At 43.5% G+C, this 13,790-nt stretch overlaps 1 protein-coding gene across 2 annotated transcripts in view; it reads right to left on the reverse strand.

Moving 5' to 3' along the window:
- The window catches only part of MYOM1 (myomesin 1), a 127,430-nt gene that overhangs the window by 108,645 nt on the left and 4,995 nt on the right, over positions 1–13,790 (reverse strand). For both annotated transcript variants that reach the window (XM_084849795.1, XM_084849796.1), the window contains exon 3: positions 2,271–2,393. In XM_084849795.1, coding sequence (XP_084705921.1) covers positions 2,271–2,393 — 123 coding nt within the window. The remainder of the gene's footprint in view (positions 1–2,270; positions 2,394–13,790) is intronic.

Consider the following 13,790-nt stretch of genomic DNA (forward strand, 5'->3'; position numbering starts at 1 on the left):
TGAAAAGACGTTCAAAAATGGCGGTACAAACCACTCAAGGATTTGATCACACTGATCATGAAAGATTTCAAAATCTTAGTGGCAATCAATTTGGAAAGTGAACCCTAGTCAATCATCCTCTGGTTCATAGAAGCAGAACTAATTTAGAGTTTGGATAAAAATTAAGGTGATCAGAATGAATATGCTCTCAAAATATTTTTGATTAATATTCCGCAACTATATTTTAACAAACAAAACACAATATTTAAAATATTTTAAGGGAACTGTTCATACACTGCCCTTTCCTGGGGCTTCACCTACCAGTCTCTATGGAAGGATCTGTTTCCAGAGCTCTGTCATTACTATTCAAGTTTCCTGTTCAGTCAAGCGTCATTCGAGCTTTAGCAGTGGATCCTACCAGAGCAGATAATAACCTGAACCTTCAGATTAATTAGTCTCAGCTTTCTAGCATTTAAGAAAAAGAGTGCTCCTGCAACAGCAACAGCCTGGGCACACCTAGCATGGGATTCTGACTTCACACTTCCTTTACACATAAGCAAATCTCTAGGGGACACGTTACAGAAGGACAATCAAATGGGTACATAAAGGCTGAGTTCATAGTGGGATGGTATATTTATTCAGTAGATCAAAAATAAGATACTAAGTATTAAGTACCTAAAATACAATTACCTTTCACATAATACAACCATCCACTAAACTCTGTTGCATGGGTATTTTTACAGTTCAAACATGAACTGTACTATGGATTGTCCCACTTGCCCATAGTCTCATGGATCACTGCTGATTCTGGAGATATTTTCACACTGGTTATTTTACGTTTAACCTAAAAAGCACCAAATATTTAATCTTTTCTTCATAAGACGACACTGTACTTGGAATCAAGTTCTACTAAGTCCAATGGCACTTAATCCAAAATGAGAGTGAATAGGACAGCAGTCTTACTGGTCTATCCTATGCTCCAGCTGTCAGCTGCCACTATACCAAGAGCTAATGCCAGTGTAATGTAGTTGGATCCTCTTACGCTCCCCTAGCAGCAAAGTAAAAAGCAGTCACGGCAGTGGAAACAATAGCTAAAATAGCAACAACGGCCACTCCCATGAAGTTCTCAGCCACTCTGTCACCAGCCACTGATCACAATGACGCTCACCTACAATGGCTCCACGTTACCCATCTAGGGAAGGCACCAATTAACATCTGATGATGGGAGGAACTCCAAGATGATGCTACAGACCGTACACTACACCCCAGGCAAAGTCAAGGCATGCACATGAATCTATATAGTACAGTATGTATGTCAGTGAAACAATTTATCTGGACGAGATGTACTCTGGCTATACTAGATGACTGACACATTGACAAATGACTTCTGGAAACTGCCTGCCTTATTCAGGCCCCATTTATTTTGCCTAGCCCCCTTCTTCTCAGGCTTCGTTTTGCCCAGCCTCTGTTCCAGGATGTTCATTTTGTTGCATGCCGGTGTCTGCCAGCTATTTCGGCAGCAGACCTTGCTATCAATGTCCTCCTGGCCTCTTGCAGAAGTGGATGGTGAAAGATTAATAACAAATCATTATGTCACTTCACAGGGAAAAGCAAAGAAAATTTTGTCTGTTTTTGATTTTGCCTTCAGTTTGTGGAAATGCTCATATTCACATTCAATTTCACTGCAACACAAATATACCATATCAGATGTGCATACTGCTGGAAGGCTTCATTTTTCTGTGAATACAGTTTGTCTTACAGACAATATGTGAGATGCTTAAAACATCAGAGAAAACAATTATTTTATGTGCAAACTTATCCTTGATAACTTTTCTACAGCATTATTGCCTATATGCCACTTATATAATCCCCTAAGGGTGCAATCCTATGCGAGTTTAGGCAGAAAAAAATCCTACAACTCTCAGCTTTCCCCAGCCAGCCAAGGATTGCACCCTTGTTATTTCCATTGCTTTTCTACCAGTGACATGGGCTGCAATCCTGTATGTATTTACTTGAGAGCAAGTCCCACTGAGCATAGTGGGGCTTACTTCTGAATAAGCATACATAAGATTGCACTATTGGTTTGAACTTCAGGCAAATTGCATTGTCAATTCCCCCCCCCCCCAACCTATGTCTTCCTTCTCTATGCAACAGAGCAACTGACATAAGAAACCTTGTTGTATTGTTAACTTTAGCAACACATCCTATATCCAAGATATGGGACACACAGCCCTCTCTATCCCTTTTTTTCTCCTCTGCCCCATCCACAAAACAACAGAAAAGATACATACCTTCCTGTAAACACAGGTACTACATAGTCGATAGCTGTGTTTTCTTTCTCCTCTGACAGTAAACTTTGCTTAGCCCGCTTTGCTTTGGGACTCAACTTCAGAGAATGATCTTCTATCATTTTTCTGAAAGAAAGGTCATATGATTAGATTTATAAAGATACCTTTCTTGAATCTATGTAGCTACAACGGTACAAGCAGAACACAGAAGTAGTGGTAGCCTTGAAATTGGCAACAGTCCCACAAAAGCGGCAACATGCACTTGGAGCACATGACCAAACTGCTTTTTGCCAGGCAGCTGCAAAATGTGCAGAACGATCCTGAGCATGTTTACTAAGGGGAAATCCCATAGAGTTCAGTGGGTCTTCCTTCATTCTATGTAACTATGTTTAGAATTGCAGCCTTAGTCTTTTCCTTTCCTCCCCCTCAAATGCAAACCCTTTTCTCTCACACACATACAGATGTATGCACAAGTCTTGCACATCTGTAGCTCAGGTGTTTGTACAAGCACACACCACTGCCTTGCAGACAGGAATGCTCTTGGTTTAATTGGATATCAGGGCCCAATGCCCATTAAGCGAGCATCTTTATCCATTAAGCTACGCAAAGGCATAGATAGGTGGCCAAGACTTCACTTTGCAAACCAGAATAGCATTCATATGCTAATATAGAATAGAAATACAGTTGTACAGCACAGCATTATATACAGGGAGAGAGACAGATGGATAAATACATAGATATACTGGTATAATAAATATAATAACTGCCTTATTCTTGCTCATATTATATACAAATTCATATCTGTGCAGAAGAGCTGTTTGTCCCTTTTGTGGATATTTAATACCATTAACAGGGAAAAGTTCAAATCTAGATTGTTTATATCTTGCTAGTGAAAGTTACTTATTCTGGTACCTGTTTACAGGTTAGATCCATTCCCGCTGGTCTTTTTACCAACCCTGCTGCCCATCAGACTCCCTGCCTGAGCTCACTGAGGTGGTCTCGGACTCGGTGTTGAGGACCCCTAGGATGATGGTCCTGGGGGATCTCAACTTCCATGCCGAGGCCGCTGTATCCAGGACGGCTCAGGATGTCATGGCTGCCATGACAACCATGGGGCTGTCTCAACATGTTATCAGCCCAACGCATGTAAAAGGACACACGCTTGATCTGGTTTTCTCGACTGGGCAGGAGGATGGTGATCTGAAAGTGGAGGAATTAACATCTGTCCCTTTGTCATGGACAGATCACTTCCTGTTGAGTTTTAGACACTTGGCAGCCTTCCCCCTCTGCAAGGGTGGGGGACCTATTAAAATGGTCTGCCCCCGGAGATTAATGGATTCTGATGGATTCCAGAGGGCTCTGGGGGATTTTCCTGCTGGTATGGCTGGTGCTCCTGTCGAACTGCTGTCTATTCTCTTTGAGAAATCATGGAGGACGGGGGAAGTGCCAGATGACTGGAGGAGGGCTAACGTTGTCCCTATCTTCAAAAAGGGTAAATAGGAGGAACCTGGGAACTACAGACCAGTCAGTCTGACATCAATCCCTGGGAAAATTCTGGAGCAGATCATAAAGCAATCCAACTGGAAGCACCTTGACAACAATTCCGTGATTACTCAAAGCCAACATGGATTTGTCAAAAACAAGTCCCGCCGGACAAATCGGATCTCATTTTTTGATCAAGTAACCTCCCTTGTAGACCGTGGGAATGCTGTAGACATCATATACCTCGACTTCAGCAAAGCTTTCGACAAAGTGCCCCATGATATCCTGATGAGCAAACTAGCTCAAAGTGGGCTAGATGAAACAACGATCCGGTGGATCCACAGTTGGCTACAGAATCGGACTCAAAGAATGCTTATCAATGGGACCTTCTCAAACTGGGAAGAGGTAACGAGTGGGGTACCGCAGGGCTCAGTCCTGGGCCCAGTGCTCTTCAACATTTTTATTAATGACTTGGAGGAGGAGGTGCAGGGAATGCTGATCAAATCTGCAGATGACACCAAATTGGGAGGGATAGCTAATACTTTGGAAGACAGAAACAAAATTCAAAGTGATCTGGATAGACTGGAGCGCTGGGCAGAAAACAACAGAATGACATTTAATAGGGATAAATGCCAAGTTCTGCACCTAGGAAAAAGAAACCAAATGCACAGTTACAAGATGGGGGATAGGTGGCTCAACCACACTACGAGCGAGAAGGATCTTGGAATTGTTGTCAATCACAAGCTGAATATGAGCCAACAATGTGATGTGGCTGCAAAAAAGGCAAATGCTCTTTTGGGCTGCATTCATAGAAGCATTGCTTCCAAATCCCGGGAAGTACTAGTTCCCCTCTACTCAGCACTGGTTAGGCCTCATCTGGAGTACTGTGTCCAGTTCTGGGCACCACACTTTAAGAAGGATGCAGACAAACTGAAGAGGGTTCAGAGGAGGGCAACAAAGATGATCAGGGGACTGGAAACAAAGCCCTATGAAGAGAGACTGAAAGAACTGGGCATGTTTAGCCTTGAGAAGAGAAGACTGAGGGGAGATATGATAGCACTCTTCAAGTACTTGAAAGGTTGTCACAGAGAAGAAGGCCAGGATCTCTTCTTGATCATCCCAGAGTGCAGGACACGGAATAATGGGCTCAAGTTACAGGAAGCCAGATTCCGGCTGAACATCAGGAAAAACTTCCTGACTGTAAGTCCAATACGACAATGGAACCAATTACCTGGGGAGGTGGTGGGCTCTCCCACACTGGAGGCCTTCAAGACGAGGCTGGACAGCCATTTGTCAGGGATGCTCTGACTTGGATTCCTGCATTGAGCAGGGGGTTGGACTCGATGGCCTTGTAGGGCCCTTCCAACCCTACTATTCTATGATTCTATGAAGCCCAGGTCACTCTGTGGAATGCAGAGATGACTTGGGTGGTTGACACGACTGCACCCAAGCGCCCTCTCCTTCTGAGCTGAGCCCGGCCAGATCCTTGGTATACACCTGAGCTGAGGGCAATGAAGCAAGAGGGGAGACAGCTAGAACACAGGTGGAGGAAAAGTCGTGCTGAGTCTGACTGAACACAGATAAGAGCTCACTATCAAGCCTACTCTGTGGCAGTGAGGGTGGCAAAGAGACAGTTCTTTCCCACCAGCATTGCACCTTCTCAGTGTCGTCCAGCGGAGCTTTTCCGAGTGGTTTGCAGCTTGTTACATTCTGGGCCAGAGAGAGAGAGACTGTGGAACCCTCGGTTGCATGATGTGACAAGTTTGCGCGGCACTTTGAAGACAAAATCGCTCAGATTCGCCATTAATTGGACACCAATTCATGAATTGGACACCACAATTAATGCAGTTCCATTGGTAGAGGCGTTCAGACCACCATCTGGTCCAGTTCTATTGGATGAGTTTCACGGATGCAGACAAGGTGCTTGGCCAAGTCCGATTGACCACTTGTGTGCTTGACCCTTGCCCTTCATGGTTTATTAAATCAAATAAGGAGGGGGTGTTCAGCTGAGTGCAGGAGGTTGTAAATTCCTCCTTGAGAGAGGGAGTGGTGCCGGCCTCTTTAAAAGAGGCGGTAATCAGACCACTCCTGAAAAAGCCTAACCTGGACCCGGAGGATGTTAACCATTATAGGCTAGTGGCCAACATCCCCTTCTTGGGCAAGGTGCTTGAATGGGTGGCTGCAGGACAGCTCCAGACACTCTTGAATGAAACGGATTATCTAGATCCATTTCAATCGGGCTTCAGGCCTGGTTTAGGAACAGAAACTGCCTTGGTCGCCCTGTGGGATGACCTTTGCTGGGAGAGGGACAGGGGGAGTGCGACCCTGTTGATTCTCCTGGACCTCTCAGTGGCTTTCGATACCATCGACCATGGTATCTTTCTGGATAGGTTGTCTGGGTTGGGAGTTGGATGCACTGCACTGCAGTGGTTCCGCTCCTACTTGTATGGCTGACTCCAGAAGGTGGTGCTGGGGGATTATTGCTCTGTGCCATGGCAATTGTGCCATGGGGTTCCACAGGGCTCTACTTTATCCCCCATGCTGTTTAACATCTACATGAAACCGCTGGGGGAGGTTATCCGGAGGTGTGGGCTGAGGTGCCATCAATATGCAGATGACACCCAGCTCTACCTCTCTTTCTCATCAAACCTAGGTGAGGCAGTGGCTGTTCTGAATCAGTGCCTGGGCACAGTAATGGACTGGATGAGGGCCAGTAAATTGAAACTCAATCCAGACCAAATGGAGGTACTGTTGGTGGGTGGTTTGCCTGCCCAGCTAGGCGATATTCAACCTGTTCTGGAGGGGGTTGCACTACCCCTAAAGGATCCAGTTCATAGTTTGGGGGTGCTCTTGGACCCAGAATTGTCACTTGAGGCACAGGTGAACTCAGTGGCACGGAGCACTTTTTATCAGCTTAAGCTGGTATACCAATTACGCCCATATCTAGACAGAGATAGCCTAGCTACAGTTATCCATGCTCTGATAACTTCTCGTCTGGATTGCTGCAATGCATTATATGTAGGGCTGCCTTTGAAAACGGTCCGGAAACTTCAGTTGGTCCAAAATAGGGCAGCAAGACTGTTAACAGCGACTGGCCTGCGAGCTCATATTACGCCAGTACTTTTCCAGCTACACTGGCTGCCAGTCCATTTCCGGGCCCGATTCAAAGTGCTGGTATTAACATTCAAAGCCCTTAACGGCTTGGGGCCAGGTTATCTGAAGGATCGCCTCCCCCCATATGTGCCTGCCTGGACCTTAAGATCAGCTTTAGAGGCCCTTCTCTGTGAGCCCCTGCCAAAGGAAGTGAGGCGGGTGGCTACTAGAAGGAGGGCTTTTTCTGCTGTGGCACCCCGGCTGTGGAATGAACTTCCTAGTGAGGTTCGCTTGGCACCTACATTGTATTCTTTCCGGCGCCAGGTGAAGACCTTTTAATTTTTCCAGGCATTTTAGCATTTTAGCTCTTTAGACTTTTAGCTTTGCTGTTTTAAATCCATATTTTAAATCCCTGTACTGCTGCTAGGTTTTATTCTGGTTGTATTGTTTACTGTGGTTTTAATGTTTTATATATTTTGTATTGTTTTATTGTGTGCTCTTTGGTTTTAATTTTTGTGAACCGCCCAGAGAGCTTCGGTTATTGGGCGGTATAGAAATGAATGAATGAACGAACGAACGAATGAATAATCCCGTCTCTGCTCGCAAGTGAGGTTCCACATTTGTGTGTTTCCATCACAAGGTAAGGGGTGGGGAGCATTTTTAGGGTGTATACGTTCATGTTTTGGAAGGGTTGGTTGTACACTGGGTGCACTTCTGATCCATACAATGTTAAAGGTGCAATCCTACGCATGTTTAGACAGGAAACAGTCCTACAACTCTCAGCTCCTGGTTGGCTGGGGAATGCTGGGAATTGTAGGACTTTTTCTGTCTAATCATGCATAGGACTAAGATACTTATACTGCATTGTATCTCTGCCTGTATCTTGCAGACAACATCACATGACTGAATTTATGCTAGCGCAATGTAATTTATGTTAGCGGTAGTGTCGTACTGGATACGGCCCCAAAGTAGCATAAAAACAAAACTTAAAATATACTGTGGTCCCAAGCTTGACATTGTGTACTGTACAGTGAAATTTATCATTTTCATATCCATATTTAGTCTTCAGATTTCTAACCTATCAAAACTCAAGCTTCTGTTTGGATCACATATGCAGTCACTTTATAGACCTAAATACAATCAGACATCTATTTCACTCTGTTACACAGATTTTCCAGAGGCAAACTGAGAAAAGTACTGAAACATGCAACCTAACCTCATGCAAGTGTACTCAGAAGGAAGCATTTAATCAAACGGAGGAGCGTGGAAGTACAATAATGGCTGGCAACCCTGATCAAAGATAAATCCAAGCCTTAACAAATTGCCCACAGACAATTGATATTAGTGATAGTGGATGAAGTGGAACTTTTAATGTCAGTTCCTGAATCAGGGCTGGCAGGCGAGTGTCTACCTGATAATGAAATGCAGGCTATGTTTGGCCAGGAAAATACACACATAATTTAGCTAAAAGCTACTGAAAGGTCATGAGGTTGTTCTCCTTGAAACCAGAGAGCAAAGAAAGTGGAATATGTCCTACTCTGGGGAGATTCCGTTTCACATGCCAGATAAGAGGCTCTGGTTGCAACATCCTCAGCTGAAGGGCAAGATTTTGGAATCCAGTTTTGAGAATCAAAGTACTAATAGAGACATGGTTTTACAAATTTTCAGTGGGCTGGCCATGTTAGCATGCTGCAGCAAAAACAAAAGGTGTTGTAGTACTTTAAAGACAAATAAATTTATAACACCATGATAAATTTTGTTTTGTTTAGGGGGACTTCCATTAGCCTACATAGATTTTTATGCTGGCTCTGATATTTTGAATTATCTCTTACCCTGTTTCTTTTCTGCTTTTTAAATGTTATTTTATCTTGTTGCTTTTTATCATTTTGATTTGTCTTAATGTACTGTTAGCTGCCTTCAACTCTATAAGTCCAGCAGAACCAAGAGGAACATACCTTGTTTGACTCCTGGAATAGATCACCTACCAGGACAACCAAAGCTGTCTCACGCCCAAACCAGGCCTGAATTCAGATTGAAACGGGTCTAGACAATTCATTTCATCCAAGTACCCCTGAAGCTGAGATGTTCTAGTACCTTGCTCCAAAATGGTAAGCTGGAGACTGGTCAAAAATTATCTAACACCATAGACATTACATTTGTTTATGCGATTATTATTCAGGGATCGCCAAAATCATTCACATGAACAACCAGCCTCGTGTTACTTCAGATATGTAATTTATTAATCTAATTATTAATTTAATTATTCTAAGTATGATCATTTTCTAAATCAACACTTGTGCAATGTAACTAGCGCTTGCTAGGAAAATGTAGTAATAGAAAAACCAGTAGTTTGTCATCAAAATTTGTGGCCAAATTTCAGCAGCAAATTTCCACTTTTTCCTGTTGCCCTAGCAAGCACTAGTTACATTGTACAAGTGTTGATTTACACTAGTGTAGTGACATTAGACTACCATAGTGTCACAGTACATTATGAAATCAACTTGTTCAAAGGTGACCTTGTGAGATAGATCCTGGACTCCTGCTAGAGCTGGCTCATGGGATCAACTCTGAAGAAGATGCATGGCTGACATGTCCCTACAAAATGCTTTCAGATGTATGCATTGACAGGAATCATTCCAAAAGCCACCGCATGAATGCAAAAAGCTTGTGACAAAATGTGACAAAACTGACCCATATCCTTCAGTTTGGTCCAATGTGCTTACTTTAAGAGAATATTAGAGTTAGATATGGGAGAATAAAGTAGGAAAAAGTAGCAAGCCCTGCCGACAATGACTTGGATCCATTGGTAAGTGGAAAGTCCCTGCCTGCCTCTTGCACAAGTCACCCCCCCCATTTTGCCAATTTTCCTATTCTGCTATAGCCCCCCCATGCTGCATCCCATGCCATTCTAGAGGATCACTTGACCTTCAGGAATGGCTTGCGGGGGATGCAGGGGGCAACAGTGAGGAGGAGGAGCTAGGAAAGCCCCACTGCGTGAGTGGAGTTATGCTCTCATTTCTTTGGATCCAACCCAATATCTTTCTCTGTCTAAAAGGAAATCTGCAGAATTAAACTCAACTCTCACCAATTTTCAGCTTTGTTTTACATATATTTACACCAAACAAAAAGAAAGAAAATCAACTAGACTGTGAATATTTGGAATCTTGCCTGAAAAAAAATGATAGTATAAAACCTTGCCCACTGAATTAAGGAATCACCTCTATTTTCATTCTATTTGAACCTTGGTTTTGATTCCTCATAATCTCAGGGCACATGGCTCATCATATAGCCATCAACGTTGTTGATGGCTATATGATGAGGGTCAAATGTCCTTCATAGAACAAGATCCATGAAAGCATTTTCCATTCCCACTTGTGACTTTTAAATCCTCACCAATTGTTGAAGAATGGAAGGTGAATGACAAGATGGATCCAAGTATCTCTCATCTGAATCCATGTGTTGCTTATAGAAACCTGGGATGCTTCCAGATGAGGCTTTTATGGTGCCATCGCCCTGTCTCATTCACAGAATTTTGGGGGTGTCCAGTTGATGATGTCTTCCAGTTGTAACCCTCCTATGCTTTCCCACTACTTGTTCCACCTTTTTCTTTACTGCAGAAAGCCATTAAAGAAAGTAAGATAGAATTGCTGCATGATGCTTTCTGATTGGTAGAGCTAGGAGCAGGACTGCTGGTTCTGCCAGCACCCCTGGAGAGACGCTAGTTACGTAATCTCACACTTATCCTAGTTCCGAGACATTGTTTGCAGTGTGTGTGTGTGTGTGTGTGTGTTTATTGTTGACAATAGAAATAATTCCAAACAGGGAAAAAGTGAAGGTTGTTTTTTTCTTTTCACTAGGTTTGCTTGAATTGAGTTGTTAGCAGATACTTGGTATGAGAGAAAGCCATGCACCCCCGCCCCCGAATAATGTTTGGTCTGAGCTTAGGTGGGAAGCTCTGACAGTAGCAAAGGAGCTTTACACAGCAGCTTTAGGTCACGTATTAAAGGCAGAGGTTGACATTATCATACGAACTGGAAATGCATAAAATCTAAGGCCTCAAGACAGGCAAAATATTAGACAGAGCATTTGCTGCCTACATGTACTTTCTTTATATCAAGTGCTTACACCTTTTGTCAGGAAATGCAATTCTCAGTATTTAAGAGTTTGATGCAACTTCTGCATTATAGTAGTGCAGATCATGATGTAAAAGTCTTTGTTTAAAAAGTATGAAACCTCAGAGTTTTGAGCAGCAAGTGTGCCAGCTCTTTGAAGCCACTGAAATTGCTTAGACCCTGGTCTCCTTCATACAATCATAGAATAGTAGGGTTGGAAGGAGCCTACAAGACCATCCAGTCCAACCTCCTCCTCAATACAGGAATCTAAGTCAAAGCATCCCTGACAAGTGGCTGTCCAGCTTCTTCTTGAATGCCTCCAGTCTGGGAGAGCCCACTACCTCCTTAGGCGAGTGGTTCCATTGTCATATTGTTCTAACAGTCAGGAAGTTTTCCTGATGATCAGACAGAATCTGGCTTCCCGTAACTTGAGCCCATTGTTCCATGTCCTGTACTCTGGGCTGATTGAGAAGAGATCCTGGCCTTCCTCTCTAGGACAACCTTTCAAGTACTTGAAGAGCGTTATATCTCCCCTCAGTTTTCTCTTCTCCAGGCTAAACATGCCCAGTTCTTTCAGTCTCTCTTCATAGGGCTTTGTTTCCAGTCCCCTGATCATCTTCATTGCCCTTCTCTGAAACCTCTCCAGTTTGTCTGCATAGGCAGGCTACTTCTAGCTGAAATCACTGGAACCCTTGCATGCTAGGGCAAGTTGCAACTCTGAATTCACTAGGTGCTGGTTTTCAGGTTGGTTCCTCCCATGGATGACAGATTTCTCTCATCCTAAGTCCTCACCACAGGACACCTGGCACTCCCAGGTCCCTTCACAAGAGCTCCAGCCAATCTCTCCCAGGGAGGGGCAAACCCCAACATCCCACTCAAACCCAAGGAGAAAGGGCTCCAACGGGGTACAGGATACCACAGTTTTGTTGCTCCTCCACTACCCTTTTTGCAACAGACTAACCCTAGTCTGGCAACTTCGGTCCCTGCTGCGCCATAGGGGGACAGTCTGCCGAAAGCCTCATTTTAAGTGGACATATTTTTTCAGCTACTGAGATCAAGGACTTTCAACACACCCTAATTCATCAGCTAAAGGAACAGGGAAAGGTATTTTTAAATCCCTATTTATCTCTGGTGGCCTGTCTACAAAGAGTAGCCTCCAACCCCTCTTTTCTATGGTTGGGACATGTGTGTGTGTTCCAGTTGGATCTTTCTTTAAACTAATATGGTCAGAGTCCCAGAACTGTTGCGCATTCTTCCCTGGCCAACTAGTAGAAAGGATTGCAGCTGGGACCCTTCTTTGCACCCCTTAGTGTTTCTTCTTTATTCCTAACTTCTGTTAGCTGCCTCTTCCAGAAGAGATGGACAACATGAAGTTCCACAGCTACTAAGTCTCCTTAGTCTGGTTGTACAGCCCCATTCTAGAGGAAATAGGAGACAAGCGCACAAAGTGCTTAAAAATGAATGTGTGTTCGCAACTTTGGATAGACCCCTTCTTGTCACTCTTCTTGTTACGGTGACCGTGCATCAGGAAACGGCCCAATCACACCGCCTTGCCTTAGGATAAATCCTCTCACCCCTTCCTTCCTACCCACTCCCTACACTCACCCTCAACCATTTCTTTTTCCTTCCCAAGAGTACTATGGACCCCAATTTACCTAATTCCCACCTCCTCAACCTCTCATCCTGAAAAACCCTTCCTACTACAAGCTGAACATTCAGCACATGTCCACAGCCTAGTTCCGGAGTCAGCCTTTGTGAGAACCCAGCTAATTTCCCCACAATTGAAGTTCTAATTTTAGGCTTAAACAGTTCCGTTGTTTTGCATGCTCATATTTAAATTGCTCTACCAAGCTATTTTCCCCCCACAGTAATACTTGTATATTTTAAATTTTTGTTCGCATTTAATAAAATTCCCCATTGCTTGAAAAAACTTGGATGTATTTGGATTGTTTTGGGTTCCCCCTTTGCCAATGACACATTATGGTCACTGTTAAAACATCCTAGAAAGTTTGTTCACTTATCTAGGAGGAGCACATTTGGTATCAATATGCACAATACTTCAAATGCATTGTGAATAATTATCAGGCATACCTCTTTAAAAAAAAATCTGGAAATTCCTTCCAGTATGGTGGAGTACAAACTATGCTGCCAGGTCAAACAGGATCCCCCTTGAGATAGCAAGGAGCCAAGCTTATGCTATTAGAGATATCTATTTCATGTACTATCTCCTCAGAGACAAACATATTTGGACAGTTCTGATCTAGCAGAGAAGGAGAACCTTTCAAAAACTGATACTCAATTTTATTGGGTGAATAAAGATCGCCATCCTTCTCTTCTTCCACAACTTTGCTTTGTCTGCTACATGATAGACGATTGGAGTAACCTAGAGATCTTTCCTCTATGGAGTAGGCTGAGGAGGATCATTTGACAGTAGACCTTTCAAGTATTGGCTACAAGCTATAAACAGATTTAGGGCACCTTCAAGAGCTGTGCAAGACGTTAAGTACACAGAGAATATAAATGAAAGTAACTGGAAATGTCTTGGCATTTTTTTCTACGAAAGATTTAGAAAGTGTTATATAAACACACACACACACACACACACACTAAATATATAGGGATTCTGAACAGGACAATTGTGTTTTATAAAAAGAAATTCTGCCATTGCCTGTTAAGCTTGGGGAACTGGAGAAGGCAGCGGGAGTGACCTGGAGGGCAATGACGTGGTGTGTTTTGCCTGTTATGAGGTGGGCAGGGGGTGTTGTCTGTGTTTTTCTGAGTGCCACCAGTTTTCCTTAGGTGAAATGAGTATTTTGTTGTGATTTGTGGGGGCAAA

The sequence above is a fragment of the Heloderma suspectum genome, chromosome 4 (assembly GCF_057233095.1).
Source record: "Heloderma suspectum isolate Gila_16-S chromosome 4, 16-S_ref, whole genome shotgun sequence".
NCBI lineage: Eukaryota > Metazoa > Chordata > Lepidosauria > Squamata > Helodermatidae > Heloderma > Heloderma suspectum.